The 18,216-nt window shown below is 40.5% G+C and overlaps 2 protein-coding genes across 3 annotated transcripts in view; both read left to right on the forward strand.

The window, feature by feature from the left end:
• LOC123757306 (chitotriosidase-1) overlaps positions 1–13,615 on the forward strand; it is a 42,375-nt gene extending 28,760 nt beyond the window's left edge. The window contains exons 6-11 of the mRNA XM_069323603.1: positions 6,592–6,741; positions 7,583–7,738; positions 8,155–8,250; positions 11,672–12,087; positions 12,427–13,267; positions 13,476–13,615. Of these exons, the coding sequence (XP_069179704.1) occupies positions 6,592–6,741; positions 7,583–7,738; positions 8,155–8,250; positions 11,672–12,087; positions 12,427–13,216 (1,608 nt within the window). The 3' untranslated portion in view covers positions 13,217–13,267; positions 13,476–13,615. The remainder of the gene's footprint in view (positions 1–6,591; positions 6,742–7,582; positions 7,739–8,154; positions 8,251–11,671; positions 12,088–12,426; positions 13,268–13,475) is intronic.
• LOC138364242 (trophinin-like) lies at positions 13,610–15,537 on the forward strand. Of its 2 annotated transcripts, none has more exons than XM_069323606.1 (2): positions 13,610–14,524; positions 14,609–15,537. In XM_069323606.1, exons 1-2 carry the CDS (start codon positions 13,695–13,697, stop codon positions 14,838–14,840), a joined length of 1,062 nt encoding a protein of 353 aa, XP_069179707.1. In that variant the 5' UTR covers positions 13,610–13,694; the 3' UTR covers positions 14,841–15,537. The 2 variants fall into 2 exon arrangements, with proteins under 2 accessions (XP_069179707.1, XP_069179706.1); XM_069323605.1 differs by having other exon boundaries at positions 13,610–14,140; positions 14,225–15,537.
• Positions 15,538–18,216: the final 2,679 nt, after the last annotated feature.

Consider the following 18,216-nt stretch of genomic DNA (forward strand, 5'->3'; position numbering starts at 1 on the left):
TCTCCTCAGGCTTGATACTGGGCCTGAGAGTAATTTACCTCCTGCAGAGTTTAACATGGTTATACCCTGATATTTAGTAGGGCTACCAATGAATCGATGACAATAGTCTGTCCCTACAAGGAGACCAAAGTCGTTGAGGTGATCAGACTTAATATTATCTGCCAATTTTATTCCTCTATTTCTCAGGAATTTGGCTGTTGCTCGCAGACCTTGAACTTGTAGGTCTACTGGTATTTTGTCCACCACAATGGCTTGTACTCGACAGACGTACCTGCCTAAGCGTACTGATGGTTGTACCACCTGGTAGACTTGAGGTCCTGCATCTGTTATAAACCCTGAGATATTGAATGACATCTGGGCTACAGGCCTTAATTGTAGTTCTTCTGCCAACTTTTTGGTGATATATGTTCTCTGGGATCCTTGGTCAAACAACCCACGGGTATGGACCTTGGCCCTCTTATTCAGGATGGTAATTTGGGCAGTAGGCAAAGTCGTATTACCTTTAGACTTTGCTGATTGGACACTCTTTGTTTGTTGCACCTTGCAGTACTGTACTGTGGTGGGAATGCTATCTTCCACCTTGGGGTTTGGAGACGTAGTTTTGGTGTCTCTGCACAATGATGCATGGTGTTGACCTTTGTTACACCTATTACAGGTGTGTAATTGGGTCTCACAGTCGTTGATGTTATGTTTCCTGAGGCACCTCGTGCAATGTTGCAAATCTTTGAGTCGCTCAACACGGGCGTCACTATCAGGAAAATTAGGGCAGTGGTACATTGAATGTTTCTCATTGCAGAACAAACATGTTCCATAGTTTCCAGTACCCTTTGGTGTCACGTTCTTGGGTGACACAGTAACTATAGGCTTGGAGGGTCCCACTGCATATACGCCCACACTGCCACTGTTCCACTTTGGTGTTGAATTATATTGTCTAGATTGATTTGGAGTACCTTTGGTACTCTGTGGTTTACTATTATTGGTTTCTGAGGGTTTACTTGGTGGTTTTAATTTGTCATGTGTTCGTAATTGATGAACTACTGACTTTAAACCTTCAGATATTTCATTCATGGATAAGATGCTTTTATTGTAATGAGCACTTATTTGTCTCAATATGTCCCTAGGTATTTTCTCCTGGACAATTATTTTCAAGACCCACTCAGCCCCGTTTGTATCTGCTGTCAGGCTGAGGGCATTGATCAGTGATTCTACCTCCAGCTTGAAGACTTGGAGTGAATCAGCTGAAGCCTCCGGTGGGGGTAAATGCAACAGCTCATGAACTAAATGTGATGTTCTTACTTCTGGATCAGCATAATTATCCTTGAGGAGTTTTACTGCCAGATCATAGCCGTCATTAGTTAATCTCAGATGGGATACTACTGTTTTAGCCTCACCTGATAATTGGCCTTGCAAATAAGAGAATTTACTACTCTTTGGTAAAGATTGTTTTGAGTCTACAAGGTCAACGAATTTGTTCCAAAATTCATCCCAATCTTCCTCATCTTTTCCTGAGAAAGTGGGTAAATTAATTGGAGGGAGTCGAGCTTCTGCTTGACTCGTATTAGATGCAACTGTTGTTGTTGTTGTTGTTGCCTTGTTCTGGGCAATTAATTTGACATAAGGCTGTAACGTGGCCTGAGTGTGATCTTCATAATTCGCAAGATCAACCATAATGTCGTCTATTTCTGTTTCTGATAAATTAGTGTTGGCAAGTTCAGCCACATATGTTGCTATTTGACATTTGATTTGCTCAAATTTACCTGCAGCTGCTTGATAATAGCTTTCCAGGTCAGCATAATCAACTGTTGATTGTTGTGACAAATCTTCACATTTCTTGATCTGTCTTGTTAAGTGGCCTTTAAGACCTGCAAGGGTTCTTTTCATTCTCCCTGCATTATCCATACTGGCTCGTTGGTGAAGCCTTGTGGGACTTGTATTTGGGCTGCTCATAATACTGAACAAACACTAATGGTAGCCTAGGGTAAATTCTGAACTCACTAGGCAATAATCCTACCTCTACTAGAGGTTAGCACTTAAAATTAATACACATTATATATATACAATCATACACACTAATGATTTGAGTGATAAACCAGTGTCATGGAAGTACCTTTAGGTTAGCTCTTCTATATCACCCTAGGATGGTAGAGACACTAATTAATCACTCAAAGGTGTAATGATCATAAGTAAATTATTATATATACACAACTCAACTCGAGTTGATAAAAATTACACCCAAAATAGGGTCTGGACCATTCATTAATGGTGTTAGGTTGTTCAATATAGTACAACTGACTATGGTAATAATGGGACTAGGATGAACGATAATAGTTCAACTAGTCAATGGTTAATATCCTACCCTGTTGTGGGTTGGCAATTAGTAAATATTATACTGTGATCACTAGTGCAATATATATTAAATAATTCTCTATTTTGGAGAAATAATATACACAATTATTGATAATAGCCTCTTAATTAGCCTCTATGAAACTTCTAATATTATCTAGAAGTATTAAATATTATTAGTGACCTCGCGAAATAAAGTCCACAAAATTCGTAGATAATCTCTCGCGAAATGTAACACCACGAAATCCGTGAACAATCACGCGACACACAGTCACTAATTAGGCTGGCTTCAATATTAGCGCTGTCATTTCACGAAATAACACGCCACCAAATATCTGTGGGTGTGCATGAAACCGCTGACGAAGCTGAACTGGGCTGAGGGAGGCTCCTGAGCTCCCTCGAGGCTACGCTGCCGTCTTGACTGCTGGGTTTGTTTAAATAACACTGCACTAGTTTATTTAATGAATCCACTGGTTAACTGGTTCATCCGGTACTAAGATGACCAAATGTGGGTTCAAAGGACCGAATATTCCGGTTCCGAAGGTCCAAATAATTCGGTTTCGAAGGACCAAATAATGTGGGAACCGACCTGTGAGATTTATATTTATTTAATTTATATGAATTTATATTTACGTTAATTTATATACTTCGATAGCAATTTGTATAATGTTAAGTGGACTGTATTTCTGCAATAATCTCATAATCTCACAAATCGATCCTCTACACATTAGGGGGGGTTTAATAGTTTATATATATGCAGCCAATCAAACTACAGTAATAGCTACATACATTGATGAGGTTCCTTATCTTATAGTACAGCAGGTTAGTCCACCAGGTATAACTAGGGTGTAGACACCAAATTATCCTCTTTGAGGTAGCTTCCATATCACCCAGTAACTGGTGCACAAAATCTTGCATCCTCGTCTTGACCTGTCAAAAGTGCGCTAGCTGTGAAGCCAGATACCTATATATGACAAGTATATCAGAGAAAACAGTACATGGAACATGAAGACCTGGCTTAATTACCTTTAGTTTGAGGCTTCCATGTGATCTAACCGGATCACCCTATATAATGACATTAATGGCCACTAATGATAAATAATGGGTTTCGGAAAGAACACTTAACTTGATTTGTTGACAGCGTGTTGACAGATGGTACACCTTTGGTATCCATAACACTACGTCCAAGTAAAATTAACAGGAGCCGAATTTGCTCCCGTGTGAGCCTCTGGTCTCGTATAAACAATGGCTGCCCTCCTCCTCACTCTGACGCCTGGCTTACATTGTCCACATTTCAGAAAGTGATAGAAGGGTCACATTTACTCTACTTTAATATTGATAATTAAGTTAATTTATATAAGATGTTTTATGATGGTAAAGTCCAAAGACTAATGTATTTAAGAATAATTCCCAGCAGAATAGCTGGTGAATTTATAATGGTATGTGGTGATGATATCCCGTTTTCTATAGACGGTAATTCCACTACAAGTTACGTTTTCTATGGGTTACTTGTTGGTAATACAGCTATTATCTGTATGATATATTAAATGGTGTCGGATTTTCCGACATCAAGAAGGCCTCCCTATATCTTCTCCTAATCTCTTCAAATTCTTAATTATTCTGAATATAAAGTCTGTCTGTCTGTCTGTCTGTCTGTCTGTCTGTCTGTCTGTCTGTCTGCCTGTCTGTCTGTCTGTCTGTCTGTCTGTCTGTCTGTCTGTCTGTCTGTCTGTCTGTCTCCTCTCTCTCTCTCTCTCTCTCTCTCTCTCTCTCTCTCTCTCTCTCTCTCTCTCTCTCTCTCTCTCTCTCTCTCTCTCTCTCTCTCTCTCTCTCTCAGAACCCACAACATACAATACACTCCCAAAAAACAACATAACCATGACAAACCCACGTTTCAGACTTCATAGGCATCATTGGTTGTCACAATAGGAGCCCATCCTACTTCTGGAGGGGCATAGCAGTTGACCTCAACCTTCCCTTTAACACACACCACATGCAATCACAAATCACAGTGGAAAGTTGTGATAGACTCACCACAAGTATCTGGCATCCATCCTCAGATAAACATTCTTTTTTATAGACATTAGATTGTGCACTGTGAAATGATGAATGATTTCCCCTTCAGTATTCTCTACGCGAGCTTGTAAGTGTCAAGTAAGGGGGAGCCGATCGGCCGAGCGGACAGCACGCTGGTCTTGTGATCCTGTGGTCCTGGGTTCGATCCCAGGCGCCGGCGAGAAACAATGGGCAGAGTTTCTTTCACCCTATGCCCCTGTTACCTAGCAGTAAAATAGGTACCTGGGTGTTAGTCAGCTGTCACGGGCAGCTTCCTGGGGGTGGGGGCCTGGTCGAGGACCGGGCTGCGGAGACACTAAAAAGCCCTGAAATTATCTCAAGATAACCTCAAGGATGAGTAGAATGTAGTTTTATACTAAAATTACTTTTGCCTGTCTTGGAGACAGGGGTGATGTCTGCATAATTGTTATCTGGGGTAGTTTCCATTTTTCTAGGAATTTTCTAGGAATTTTACCTTCAGCTGTACTTTCTCAGTTATTCAATGGTTTCTGTATTGTTTCCCACGGTAGGCTCGTCATCTCAGGAGCCAGTCCTCAGACCAAATCCATTACCGTGAGACCCCCCCCCCCCCACAAACCACCCGGATAGTTATCTAAATGTTTGTGATGGTCTGAAAGCATATTACAACTCCAATAATAGTCTTCATGTAAACTTGAAAGTGAAGCTTCGTCCTAAACAAACATTATTATCAAGGTATAGCTTGATTGTATTATAAATAGTTGGTTTAAAATACAAAGAGTAAATGAATACTGAAAACTTTTCTGTTAAGAATTTGGTTTTTCTGTAAACGGAATTCTAGGGCACACTGAAATAATTTTTGAATTCCCTGTTTCACATTATCGTCAATATAGATAGAGAGAGTGTGGATAATAGCACTAATTATGTAGTCGTTCTCAGTCCATTCCCATGAGCATATTTCCTCCCTGAGGAGAGATTGATCTCAGATCACATTCACATTACACCCAAACCGATCATTGTTTATTTTATAAGATTATTCACCCTTGCTTCTTGCAGTGTGTAGTCTTGATCATAGTTTACTACTCACCAGTCAGTGTCCACACAAGAACTACAGTTCACCCTTCTTTAACAAGGATGACACTACCAAACATCTTATATTTCCACTGTAATCTGTTCACACCTTATTAGTAATTTTTTAAATTTTGCCCCGAGGGGCGAGTTTATTGGGCAGTGTTATTCATCCTGTGAGTGAACACACCGCCATAGTGACAGCATTGGGCAGCGTCACTCATCCTGTGAGTGAACACACCGCCATAGTGACAGTATTGGGCAGCGTCACTCATCCTGTGAGTGAACACACCGCCATAGTGACAGTATTGGGCAGCGTCACTCATCCTGTGAGTGGACACTATTATGTTGATGTAGGTAGGGTGCGTACGTCCATTCCGTACAACCAACCAAAACCCTTAGAGTGCTTGTATTTTGATCAGAAGATCACTCTGCACGCTTCCTGCTCTTGGAGAGGGGTTCAGTGTCACACGTTTAGGGGGTGCGGCTCCAACACTGGCCTCGTTATCACGTGTACACTCCCATTTCAAGCCGCTGTGACTCCCCACTCTCTTCCTTGGTTGATATAGCCTCAATCCCCCTTTCTTTGAATTATAATTCTATACCGCCCTGTCCATAGCTGTGATTCTCTCTCTCTCTCTTCTACTTTCTGGGAAGCCTCACTAGGACAAGGGCAAACACTGGCAAACTATATACATTTACTTAGTGAACATGTACAACATAAATACAAGATACAATAATATAACTTAACACTCTATGCTATTATAGTTAGGTTCATCCAATCCCATCAGGACTATCAGCTGCATATATCAAGTGTTAGCCCAACTCCTGGCTTGCCACTTATGCTACCAACCTCACCTAGTGGGTTAAATCTTGTAATACAATATGGCACTATCAGCCCAAGAATATATATAAATATAATCACAAGGAATTCCAGCCTATGGCTAAGTTTTCCTTGAACAGCAATGGTGCTTCACCACTGGCGAAGATGAGGAATAAATTACTGGCGAGATGAGGAATAAATATCAATCCATTCTTCCCCCGCTAACAATATATACCTTTCCTTCACGTCATTTAAAGCTTAATAATATATATCACTTGAACCCGTATATTACTCCAATGTTCTGAGTCTCCTCTTTGCCTCAGATCAACCTGATGACGTATGACTTCCACGGGTCGTGGGAGGATCGAGTGGGCCACCACGCCCCGCTGTACGCTGAGCCGGGACACAACCCAGAGCTGTGTGTTGACTTCGCCGTCAACTACTGGATACAGAAGGGCGCTCCGGCTTACAAGGTAATGCCACACTGGGAAAGGATACGGCTATGAGGAACGACAGTCGAGTCAACCAGTCGTTCAGTCGAAGACTGGTTGATTGATGAAGATTAAGCCACCCAAGCTTAATCGGGCTTAAGCACGGGCTATTAAGCCGTGCTTAATCGGGTTTAAGCACGAGCTATTCAAGCCCGTGCCACCAAGAGGTGGAACGGGCTTGAATAGCCCGTAAAGTGGAAGACTCACTGTCGACTCGTTATATTACCAGTCCACACTGCACCTGACAATAGTAGGCAAATATGCCAGTTTTTAGTCTGCATAAAAAATCGAAAATAATTACATTATCTTATCAGTTAATCCTTTCTTTGATGTGCTTCACATTATATTATTTCCTCAGTCACTCTTAGCTTCACTGTTTCCTATTAATCTGTAATGTAGGTTAACTCTGCTTCTCGCTGTGTGTATAGTTCATTTTAGTCTTGGACTATGTTCAGGGCTAAAGTACAAGGCGTTTAAGAAAAGTGTATATCATTTCGTAATCTAATAACTTGACCAATTATCGTTCAGATGATATGAAATTGTTTTAAACACCTTGAATACCTGTTGGTTGATCATTGGGCAATTTTGGTGGCCTTAACACTGTAGAGGGTGACAGGCCTTGAGCCCAACATTAAACCAAAGTCCTTACAAATGTTCTAGGCTAACCTATTTTTTGCTGGTTGGACAGTAAGTACTTGTGTGGACTTAACAACCCTCCAGCCAGAGGTTGATAAGCCTTAAGCCCAAGAACACGGCATGTGGTGTTAGGCTTAAAGCTCATCAACCTCTCGCTGACTCAACTGTATTAATGTGATGATTACAGTTAGTATTGGGAGTGCCCCTTTACGGGCGGTCGTGGACCCTGGCGGGGCCTGAGACGAGCATAGGCGCACCCGCCACAGGACCCGGCCAGGCTGGACGGTATACCAAAGAGCCTGGCAACATGGCCTTCTTTGAGTGCTGTCTGGCACATAGAAAGGTCAGTAATGTCTTAAAGTACCAGCTTGTCAATATTTTTCAGATGCTGTCATACACCTGACAGCCGGAACAAGTTTCATTATGAGTGAATTTGGTATCTGGTCGAATGAAAATTTTATTTATAATAATAATAATAACAGAGTAATACTATTTTATTTATGAACAACAGAGCAGAGAATGTATATTTTGTTACGTAACATGTATTTATATATTTTACATAACATGTATTTATATATTTTATGAAGCTATTATGATCGCAGAGCATTTTTTTTTCCTTTGAATTGAGTGTCTATTTTTATGTAAGCAGCCAGCCACATTTACAATATATATGTATATTGCCTGTTTTATTTTTTTAGTTCATGTACACTGCCAACACCAACAGTATAATGGTTACTGACCAACATTGTGTGACCACAGGGAGACTGGAGGAAAGTGAAAGGTGTCGGAGGACCTTACCTCACCAAAGGTGACCAATGGGTTGGATACGATGATGCTGACGCGGTCAAGAGGAAGGTAACCACTTCTTGTCTTACTACACCAGTTGAACATTGTAACACACCAGTTGAACATTGTAGCACACCAGTTGAACATTGTAACACACCAGTTGAACATTGTAACACACCAGTTGAACATTGTAACACACCAGTTGAACATTGTAACACACCAGTTGAACATTGTAACACACCAGTTGAACATTGTAACACACCAGATGAATATTGTAACACACCAGATGAACATTGTAACACACCAGTTGAACATTGTAACACACCAGTTGAACATTGTAACACACCAGATGAACATTGTAACACACCAGTTGAACATTGTAACACACCAGTTGAACATTGTAGCACACCAGTTGAACATTGTAACACACCAGATGAACATTGTAACACACCAGTTGAACATTGTAACACACCAGATGAACATTGTAACACACCAGTTGAACATTGTAACACACGAGTTGAACATTGTAACACACCAGTTGAACATTGTAACACACCAGATGAATATTGTAGCACACCAGTTGAACATTGTAACACACCAGATGAATATTGTAACACACCAGTTAAACATTGTAACACACGAGTTGAACATTATATAGAGTACATTAGACATTGTACTCTTGGAATAATGTATACTGTGTGACTGTTGAATAGTTGTAACTACTAGTACTTCTCAAAGTTCCATCACTGCCTCTGTATAGGACGAGCCATGACAGCAGTCTGTGGGTGAAAAGGAATCCCGTTTTTGGTCGTTCAGTCAGGCATGTTGAGCTTGAAGCTGTTGTCCCCTTTGTACTCAATTAATTATACTCGCCTAGTAGTACTTACGGGGGTTGAGCTTCGGCTCTTTGGTCCCGTCTCGCAACCGTCAATCTACTGGTGTACAGATTCCTGAGCCTACTGGGCTCTATCATATCTACACTTGAAACTGTGTATGGAGTCAGCCTCCACCACATCACTTCCTAATGCATTCCATTTACTAACTACTCTGACACTGAAAAAGTTCTTTCTAATGTCTCTGTGACTTATTTGGGTACTTAGCTTCCACCTGTGTCCTCTTGTGCGTGTACCACCCGTGTTAAATAATGTATTTACTTACCTCCTCAGAATTTTGTATGTGGTAATCATACCTCCTCTAACTCTTCTGTCGTCCAGCGACGTGAGGTTCAATTCATGAATCCTTTCCTCATTCCTCTTACTTTTAGTAAGTAAAGTTCTGGAACTTTAGTCTAGTGGCATACCTTTGAACCTTCACCAGTTTCTTTTTATACTTCACAAGGTATGGACTCCTTACTGGAGCTGCATACTCCAGGATTAGTCTGACATATATGGTATACACGGTTCTAAATGATGCCTTACACAAATTTCTAAAGGCAGTTCTGATATTTTCGCATACGCCGTTGATGATATCCTTCAGGAGACAGGTTCGATGTGATTTCATCTTTCTCTGTCCGTTTCATGGAGGATTTCCTCTCCCGTTTGGTACCTTGTGTCTGGCCTCCCGCTCCCTCTACCTAGCTTCATTACTTTACATTTAGTCGAGTTGAACTATAGTAGCCATTTGTTGGGCTATTACTTCAGTTTGTCCATATCATCGTGTAGCCTCTTGCAATCCTCCTGTCTTAGTTCTCATAATTTTCGCATCATCATGAAACATTGAGAGGAACTGTGGCTATATGGGGACCCGAGTTGCGCTGGCATTGTACAGCACGCTAGACACTTCTTAACACATCTACAATCATTTATAAATGTGTCAAGGACAATCATGGAGACATCTATAAATTGTATAGTTTAATAACTTACTCTAATATACCATCCCCTGTCATGACCTCATGATCCACAGCATCGTTGGCCAACCATAGCCTAGCCAAGTTTCAATAAGTTTATAGGGTAAAGTGAAAAAGGCTAGTTAAAACAACGCCAGTTTATTGGGGCATATAAAACAAGTCACCGTAAAACAATCAGAAACTGAAGTCTCTACAACTGACACTCTAATAACAACAAGGAGCTTAAACACAGCTCTCGTAAATACGTCAAGAAACTTAAACACGGCTATAGAAATCAGTAACAGGCATTACCTGCACACACTCTGGACTAGCTGACACCAGGCTCCAACCCGGCACAGTGGTACACTAACCCAAGTAACAGGTTGGTGGTGTCATACAGTAATAAATAGTGGGTGAGGAATCAGTAACATACTCAGTGGCAACATCAGGATCTGCGGGTTGGTACAAGAATTCAACCAACTACGAACGACTTAGTTTGATGAAAGGGAGCAGTAGAGCAACAGAAGCGCACTTACATCGCATCAGGCTTGGATACCCATGTGCATGAGAAATAGGCTTACAGGTTCCGGAAGATGAGAGGAAATGTCAGCACTGTGGAGAAATGCCCGACAGACCACTGGAACATTATCTAACACAGTGCACAGTTACAAATCCATTAAGATTTTAACTTAGATTCAACAGAGCAGAAGAAGTTGTTAAACACATATGGCAAAATCTTACCGAAGCGACCATACGAGCAATAAATACTCATACTCCGCCCAAGTAAAACAGAAACAAGCAACACTTAGTGGGCCAGCCAGAGGCTTAGGGCCCGCGCAGGAATATCCCTGCAAAAAAAAAGTAACATGCTACAACACAATAACAATCACCTACGATCCTCAGATACGCATCTCAACACAAAATCACCGACCACCTGGCGTAATTGATATACCTCGGTAGCCTAATCCACTATAAGAACAGCATTATTCTTATATATTCAATTAGTAATCAATAAACAACAGAACTCAAGAGCTGGACGTCTCACGTCCACCTATCTGAGACATCAAGAGGATAGTGACTTGCTAAGGGCCGAGCCGGCCCAGAACGACTGTTGCCAACATGGCAAGTCACCCCAACTTTCCTCCTTCACATATCAGAAGCTCAAAACCCAAATATTAATTCTAATTCATACAATACCTAAGTATATACAATATACAACCTTCTTCACAGGATAATACGTATCAAAACTCAAGGTATACAAGATTATATCACAATATATGCTAAACACATAAAGAAGTCATTTCTGATACACATGATAATACTGGCTGGAGACGGTTCTCCAAGGGGGTCAGGGCGGATATGAAAGGATTTTCCAGCAGTTACCGGTCGTCCGTTATACCTACGTTGTTTAAACCTTAGATCATAGTATATCCACTAGTCATACCTCAAGTTTATATATAAATCTACATAATAATGTATACACGATATAATAATACCTCTGGCATGTTCTACATAACATTCTAATACTTAGGCTAATCAATTAATATTTTACTATACAGTTTGACTGCATCATACACATACACAATATAATCACGCTGTTGTATGTGTAGTCATAACATCCCCCTTACAGCAGAATCTCAATATATCTCCTTCATTTTGGTACAGGCAGAATATGCTGTCTCCAAGGGCCTGGCAGGTGTTTTGGTGTGGGATGTTACCACAGATGACTTCGGGAATTTTTGTGGTGATGGTAAGAACCCACTGCTGACAGCCTTGGCTACTACTTTGAGTGGAAGAAAGTCCAACACTGCATCCATCTCTCTACGCACTGGACCACCAGCCACAGATCCGTTCACAAGAGCAGCACAAGGACCGCCATCAAGAGACAACACTGCTCTTGTTGAGGGCACGCCAGCGGAAAGAAGAGACTCAATAAGTGTTTCTCGAGCTGATAACTACAACACAAACAATATTTTTACTTTAGACACCCCTAGAAAGAATTCATTTATAACAGAAGTGAACAATTCTGTAAATAATGTCAACACCATAACGGAGCCTCCAGCTTATCCATGGTTGTTGCGGTATGTTTCTTGAAACCTTTCTTCGGTTTACTGAATGTCGTGTTCATAATTCTTGAGACGGTGAACATTGTCCCGTCTACTGAAAGGTTCCTGATAAAAGTTTTAACATAATTCAGTGTTCGTCTTCATTCTTAATTTCAAGTTTTTCACCTTTCTGTAAAACGTAGAACTTTCACATTACAAAGATAATAATTTTATCTAAAAAATATATATTGCTTTAGTTTGAACCTAGTATCTTTGATTTATTAATTATCAGAACTATTGGGATACAATTTTTAGGTTTGTGATTACTTAATTATAAATGTTATGATCTCAATTAAATTCAAGTTTCTTTAACAGGCCTTTCTTCAGGAAGTGGTCCGAGGTGAAGCCAGTCTCTCCTGGCCACTCCTTGAGGCCTAGGCTGCCTTCAACCACTTCATCTCCGTTTGCTCGAGTTCCATCTCGGTCATCTGTTCAATCCTTCCACTCTGGGTTTGTTGCACCTTCCCAGTCTGGGTTTGTTGCACCTTCCCAGTCTGGGTTTGTTGCACCTTCCCAGTCTGGGTTTGTTGCACCTTCCCAGTCTGGGTTTGTTGCACCTTCCCAGTCTGGGTTTGTTGCACCTTCCCAGTCTGGGTTTGTCGCACCTTCCCAGTCTGGGTTTGTTGCACCTTCCCAGTCTGGGTTTGTTGCACCTTCCCAGTCTGGGTTTGTTGCACCTTCCCAGTCTGGGTTTGTTGCACCTTCCCAGTCTGGGTTTGTCGCACCTTCCCTGTCTGGGTTTGTTGCACCTTCCCAGTCTGGGTTTGTTGCGCCTTCCCAGTCTGGGTTTGTTGCACCTTCCCAGTCTGGGTTTGTCGCACCTTCCCAGTCTGGGTTTGTTGCACCTTCCCAGTCTGGGTTTGTTGCACCTTCCCAGTCTGGGTTTGTTGCACCTTCCCAGTCTGGGTTTGTTGCACCTTCCCAGTCTGGGTTTGTCGCACCTTCCCAGTCTGGGTTTAATCCACTCTCCTCCTCCTCTGGGTTTAATGTGACGCTCACCAGCTGGAGGCCAACAACCCCTAGTGTGTCTGCTACACTCTCGCTCACACTGCAGGCAGGGGACTGCGTGGTTCGCAGAGTGCAGAGCTCTCAACTTCTCTCCTGACCCCGCCTCCTGCGCCACCTTCTACAGATGCACCAATAACTATGCCTATAAGTAAGTGTTGTAATCTAACAAGAGTTCAACAATTGAAATTCACTTTTACTCTGATATTGTAAATCCACATGCGGGTGTTGGTTGACATTTGAGGATTTCATACTTGGAAATGTTAGTGTGAAGTGAGTGAAATCTAGAGTGACATCCTTCACAAGCATCTAGACTTCACATAGGATGTACATAATACATACATTTTCCCCTCCCGCAGGTTTGATTGTCCAGGCGGCTTACTGTGGAACCAAGATAAATCGTCTTGTGACTGGCCCAATGCTGTCCAGTGCATTCTTCCAGTCGTTTCCCCAGACATCCAGCGCTTCCTGCCTCCAAAGACTTCATGGTTTTAAAACTCGAGATATTAAGCATCTTTTGTACACTCAATGGGGAAGGCGAGGCTTTGCTATGCCGAGATAGCCTCTCACACGTTATTATGTATTTCTTTCTCTTTCTCAACTTTCTTTTTGTGAATCTAGTAACTACTTATTTTAGGATTTCTTGTTTTGCATTTATGAAAGTGCAGTTTACCTCCGTGCTATTGTCACTTGGATTGTCAGTTTGGTATTTACTACTTCCACGTTTGGTACCTTTCTGTCTACTGCTACCAGGTTTGGTACTTTTCTCTCTACTGCTTCTAGGTTTGGTACCTTTCTCTCTACTGCTACCAGGTTTGGTACCTTTCTCTCTACTGGTCCCAGGTTTGGTACCTTTCTCTCTACTGGTCCCAGGTTTGGTACCTTTCTCTCTACTGCTCCCAGGTTTGGTACCATTCTCTCTACTGGTCCCAGGTTTGGTACCTTTCTCTCTACTGCTTCCCAGGTTTGGTACCTTTCTCTCTACTGGTCCCAGGTTTCGTACCATTCTCTCTACTGGTCCCAGGTTTGGTACCTTTCTCTCTACTGCTCCCAGGTTTGGTACCATTCTCTCTACTCCCAGGTTTGGTACCATTCTCTCTACTCCCAGGTTTGGTACCTTTCTCTCTACTGCTCCCAGGTTTGGTACCTTTCTCTCTACTGCTCCCAGGTTTGGTACCATTCTCTCTACTGCTCCCAGGTTTGGTACCTTTCTCTCTACTGCTCCCAGGTTTGGTACCTTTCTCTCTACTGGTCCCAGGTTTTGTACTTTTCTCTCTATAGCTTCCAGGTTTGGTACCATTCTCTCTACTGGTCCCAGGTTTGGTACTTTTCTCTCTACAGCTTCCAGGTTTGGTACCTTTCTCTCTACTGGTCCCAGGTTTCGTACCATTCTCTCTACTGGTCCCAGGTTTGGTACCTTTCTCTCTACTGCTCCCAGGTTTGGTACCATTCTCTCTACTCCCAGGTTTGGTACCATTCTCTCTACTCCCAGGTTTGGTACCTTTCTCTCTACTGCTCCCAGGTTTGGTACCTTTCTCTCTACTGCTCCCAGGTTTGGTACCATTCTCTCTACTGCTCCCAGGTTTGGTACCTTTCTCTCTACTGCTCCCAGGTTTGGTACCTTTCTCTCTACTGCTCCCAGGTTTGGTACCTTTCTCTCTACTGCTCCCAGGTTTGGTACCTTTCTCTCTACTGCTCCAAGGTTTGGTACCTTTTCTTTGTGATTTACTTAATTTTCTGTAGCTTCGTCTCCATAAGAGATGGAGGAGCACTGCCTCTTAAACTGCTGATTGCCAAGTCCACAGTTGCATTCTCTCCTTCATTTTCCTTAAACAGTCCTGTTAGTTATGGCTCTCAAACACATCAGTTCACTCGCCACAGAACTCTCACAGAGCACATATTGCTTCCTTTTGTCTTAAATACATTATTTCTTTATATTATGAAACATTTAACACAGTTTTCCTTTTCAAGCTCATAAATTTACTTTGTTGTTGGATTGTTGTCGTCCTTGAAGCACTCAAATCATTCTCATGCTTGCAATTGCTTCCTGGGGTCAACATTCTTCACCAACGTATTAAAATACAGTTGGTATTTCTGCACAGTTGACGGGACTTGACTCCTGCAACACAACGAAAGATACACCAAAACTGTAACAGTTTGTTTTAGTTCAAATATTATTATTCCTTGTGCCATATGTATACTCCTTAAGAGGTAGCAAGAGTGCCTTGCCCACTGTATTCGATTAAATACAGCATTATATTATAAAACTATAATAAGTGCTGTGGTTTGAAAAACTGCATCGCTGTATATGCTATGTAATAAACATTGTATAATTACAATTACTTGTTAATAGAAATATATATATATATATATATATATATATATATATATATATATATATATATATATATATATATATATATATATATATATATATATATATATTACAATTACTTTTATATATTACTTTTACAATTACAATTATATATATATATATATATATATATATATATATATATATATATATATATATATATATATATATATATATATATATTCCATGTATGCTAAGTTTTTTCTTGGTATATAGACAAAAACATGATTTTAGCCCGAAACGCTATGCGTGCTAGTGGCTTTACAAGAATGTAAAATCAACTTAATTTCTATGTTCTCTGTTAACCCTCAGTGTACCTTCTTGTATATAAATAAATAAATAAATAAATTTGAATGCGTTCTTTACTTAATCTTCAACATGTTTCCCTAACTTCTTAATCTCGTAATTACTATATTTGTGTAACTTTTGATCCGTTAATTCATGCATCTCATCCTGTTTAATTCATCGTGATCCGTTTACACTAAACTGAATCAAAACAGTGAATTAAGACATACATAGGGACTACATATTTCAAGTCAACATCAAGAAACTGATCCAATAAAGGTACACAGCATACATATATAGTAGTAGGACAAATAATCTTATGAAATTGACACGCAGGTCAAGAGCTAGGACGCCACACATCCTCCTCCCTGGGAAGATCAAAGAGCAGTGACCGCTCAGGGGCTGAGGCCAGATTCACGAAGCAGTTACGCAAGTACTTACGAACGTGTACATCTTTCCTCAATCTTTGACGGCTTTGGTTACATTTATTAAACAGTTTACAAGCATGAAAACTTGCCAATCAACTGTTGTTATTGTTATACACAGCCTCCTGGTGCTTCGGAGCTCATTAACTGTTTAATAATTGTAAACAAAGCCGCCAAAGATTGAGAAAAGATGTTCAGGTTCGTAAGTGTTTGCGTAACTTCTTCGTGAATCTAGCCCCTGGACAAGCCGAGAGTGACACTGTGTCTACATTTGCAAGTTAGCCGACTCTCCTCTTTCAAGTATCACAAGCTCATATCCAGACATTTATCACTCAATAACTTCTAAATCATTTCATAGATAAACAAGTGTTATAATATACAACTTTACATGAGAATACATATCAATAAATCAATACATAAGAGATTATATATCATGATATATATATATATATATATATATATATATATATATATATATATATATATATATATATATATATATATATATATCATGACCTAAATAAGTCAACAGGGAATTCATATTAGCAAATGGAGACAGTACCAAGGGGGCTAGAGGGGAGGGGGAGGGGGGGGGGAGTTAAGGGAGGATTTCAAGACGTTACCGGTCAGCCGTTATACATAGGCATACATGAATAAAGTAAAGCATCATATACCAACATAAGTACCAAAACCTTGCTTCTGTGGTATACATCTCCCAGTACCAGAATATAAATTACTAACATAACAAGAGGACAATGCAGTGAACAGTGATGAATTTGATATATTACAGTATACATGCTCGTCAACATATATATATGTATACGTTCTACATCATAATACACATAGCATGTCCTATATAGCAATCCATACTATAAGCACATAATGGTTTTTCCAAGCGGCAGACATTAGGCTTCTGCTATTTACTATACTTCCAATATACCCACAATTACATGGTACATACAGTTGGTACTGAAATATAATATGCATAGGTATATTAAACATGCATAGGCAATACGTAGTTTCTACTAAGATATTGTCAATAAGAAATTATATAGATATAATAATATTTGTGATACTAGGCTAATCAGCCAGTATATCACTATAAAGCTTGATGCATCATACACCAGCCACAGTATGATCATACTGGTGTATGTATGGTCATAACAGTTTCCTAGCTAATCATGTTAGGAAAAAATTTAAAAGGGTACATAGTCGTCCGGTGGTGTTCGTAATAAATGCCCTAGACGCTGGATCGAGTAATAAAATGGGGCATTGGTCAACATTATATGTTGATGATACTAAGGATAAAGATCGAAGTAAGATTGTTATACTAGACAGTTACGCAAACCCTAGTATAGGAACGTATTCAACACATTTCGAAGAGTTTATGAAGTTTCTGCTTCCCCTCCACCCACGTGCTGGCTTACTGTGGTTCACCTTACTTCCAAGACTATGAGCTATATATTATAAAGAGATTGCAAAGCCAGGCAGACGGCACCGCTCCTGTGCCAGGTAAGTCCACTACGGGCTCACCATAGCCCGTGCTACTTTGCCCCGCTCCTGTGCCAGGTAAGTTACGGGCTCGCCATAGCCAGTGCTGCTTGGAACTTGTTCCGCGTAGCTGAATATATAACAACAACAATATTGCAAAGCCTGGACAGCTACGTTTGTGGGAATTATGCTATATATTTCGTCGTTCATTTTTCCCTATTGCCTTTGAAGAAAGCCTTGCTATACACTTCAATGATACATTAAAATATGGTAAATTTCGCATGAATGATGCAAAAATGCTGAGATTTACTTATGCAAGGATGAAAATGACGCCATGCAAGCAAACTTTCTGCTTTAATGAGAGTGAAAACTGTGTGAAATTATGCGAAGAAACTGAGTAGGTTAATAGTATGGTAAGTAGCAGTTCAAGTGTAGTGGATTGATAATACTAATAATAATAATAAGGTTATCTATGGTGGACAGTGAGAGAATATTTTTTTCAGCATGTTAGTTCACTGTTCAACG

This window comes from Procambarus clarkii, chromosome 13, assembly GCF_040958095.1.
Source record: "Procambarus clarkii isolate CNS0578487 chromosome 13, FALCON_Pclarkii_2.0, whole genome shotgun sequence".
Taxonomy (NCBI): Eukaryota; Metazoa; Arthropoda; class Malacostraca; order Decapoda; family Cambaridae; genus Procambarus; species Procambarus clarkii.

What these genes read in the sequence shown, in the direction of transcription:
- LOC138364242 (XM_069323606.1), top strand. Translation starts at nt 13,695, where the DNA reads ATGTATTTCTTTCTCTTTCTCAACTTTCTTTTTGTGAATCTAGTAACT. An exon ending in ATTCTCTCTACTGGTCCCAG is followed by an intron (nt 14,525 to 14,608) that starts GTTTGGTACCTT and finishes CTCTACTCCCAG; the next exon opens with GTTTGGTACCTTTCTCTCTA.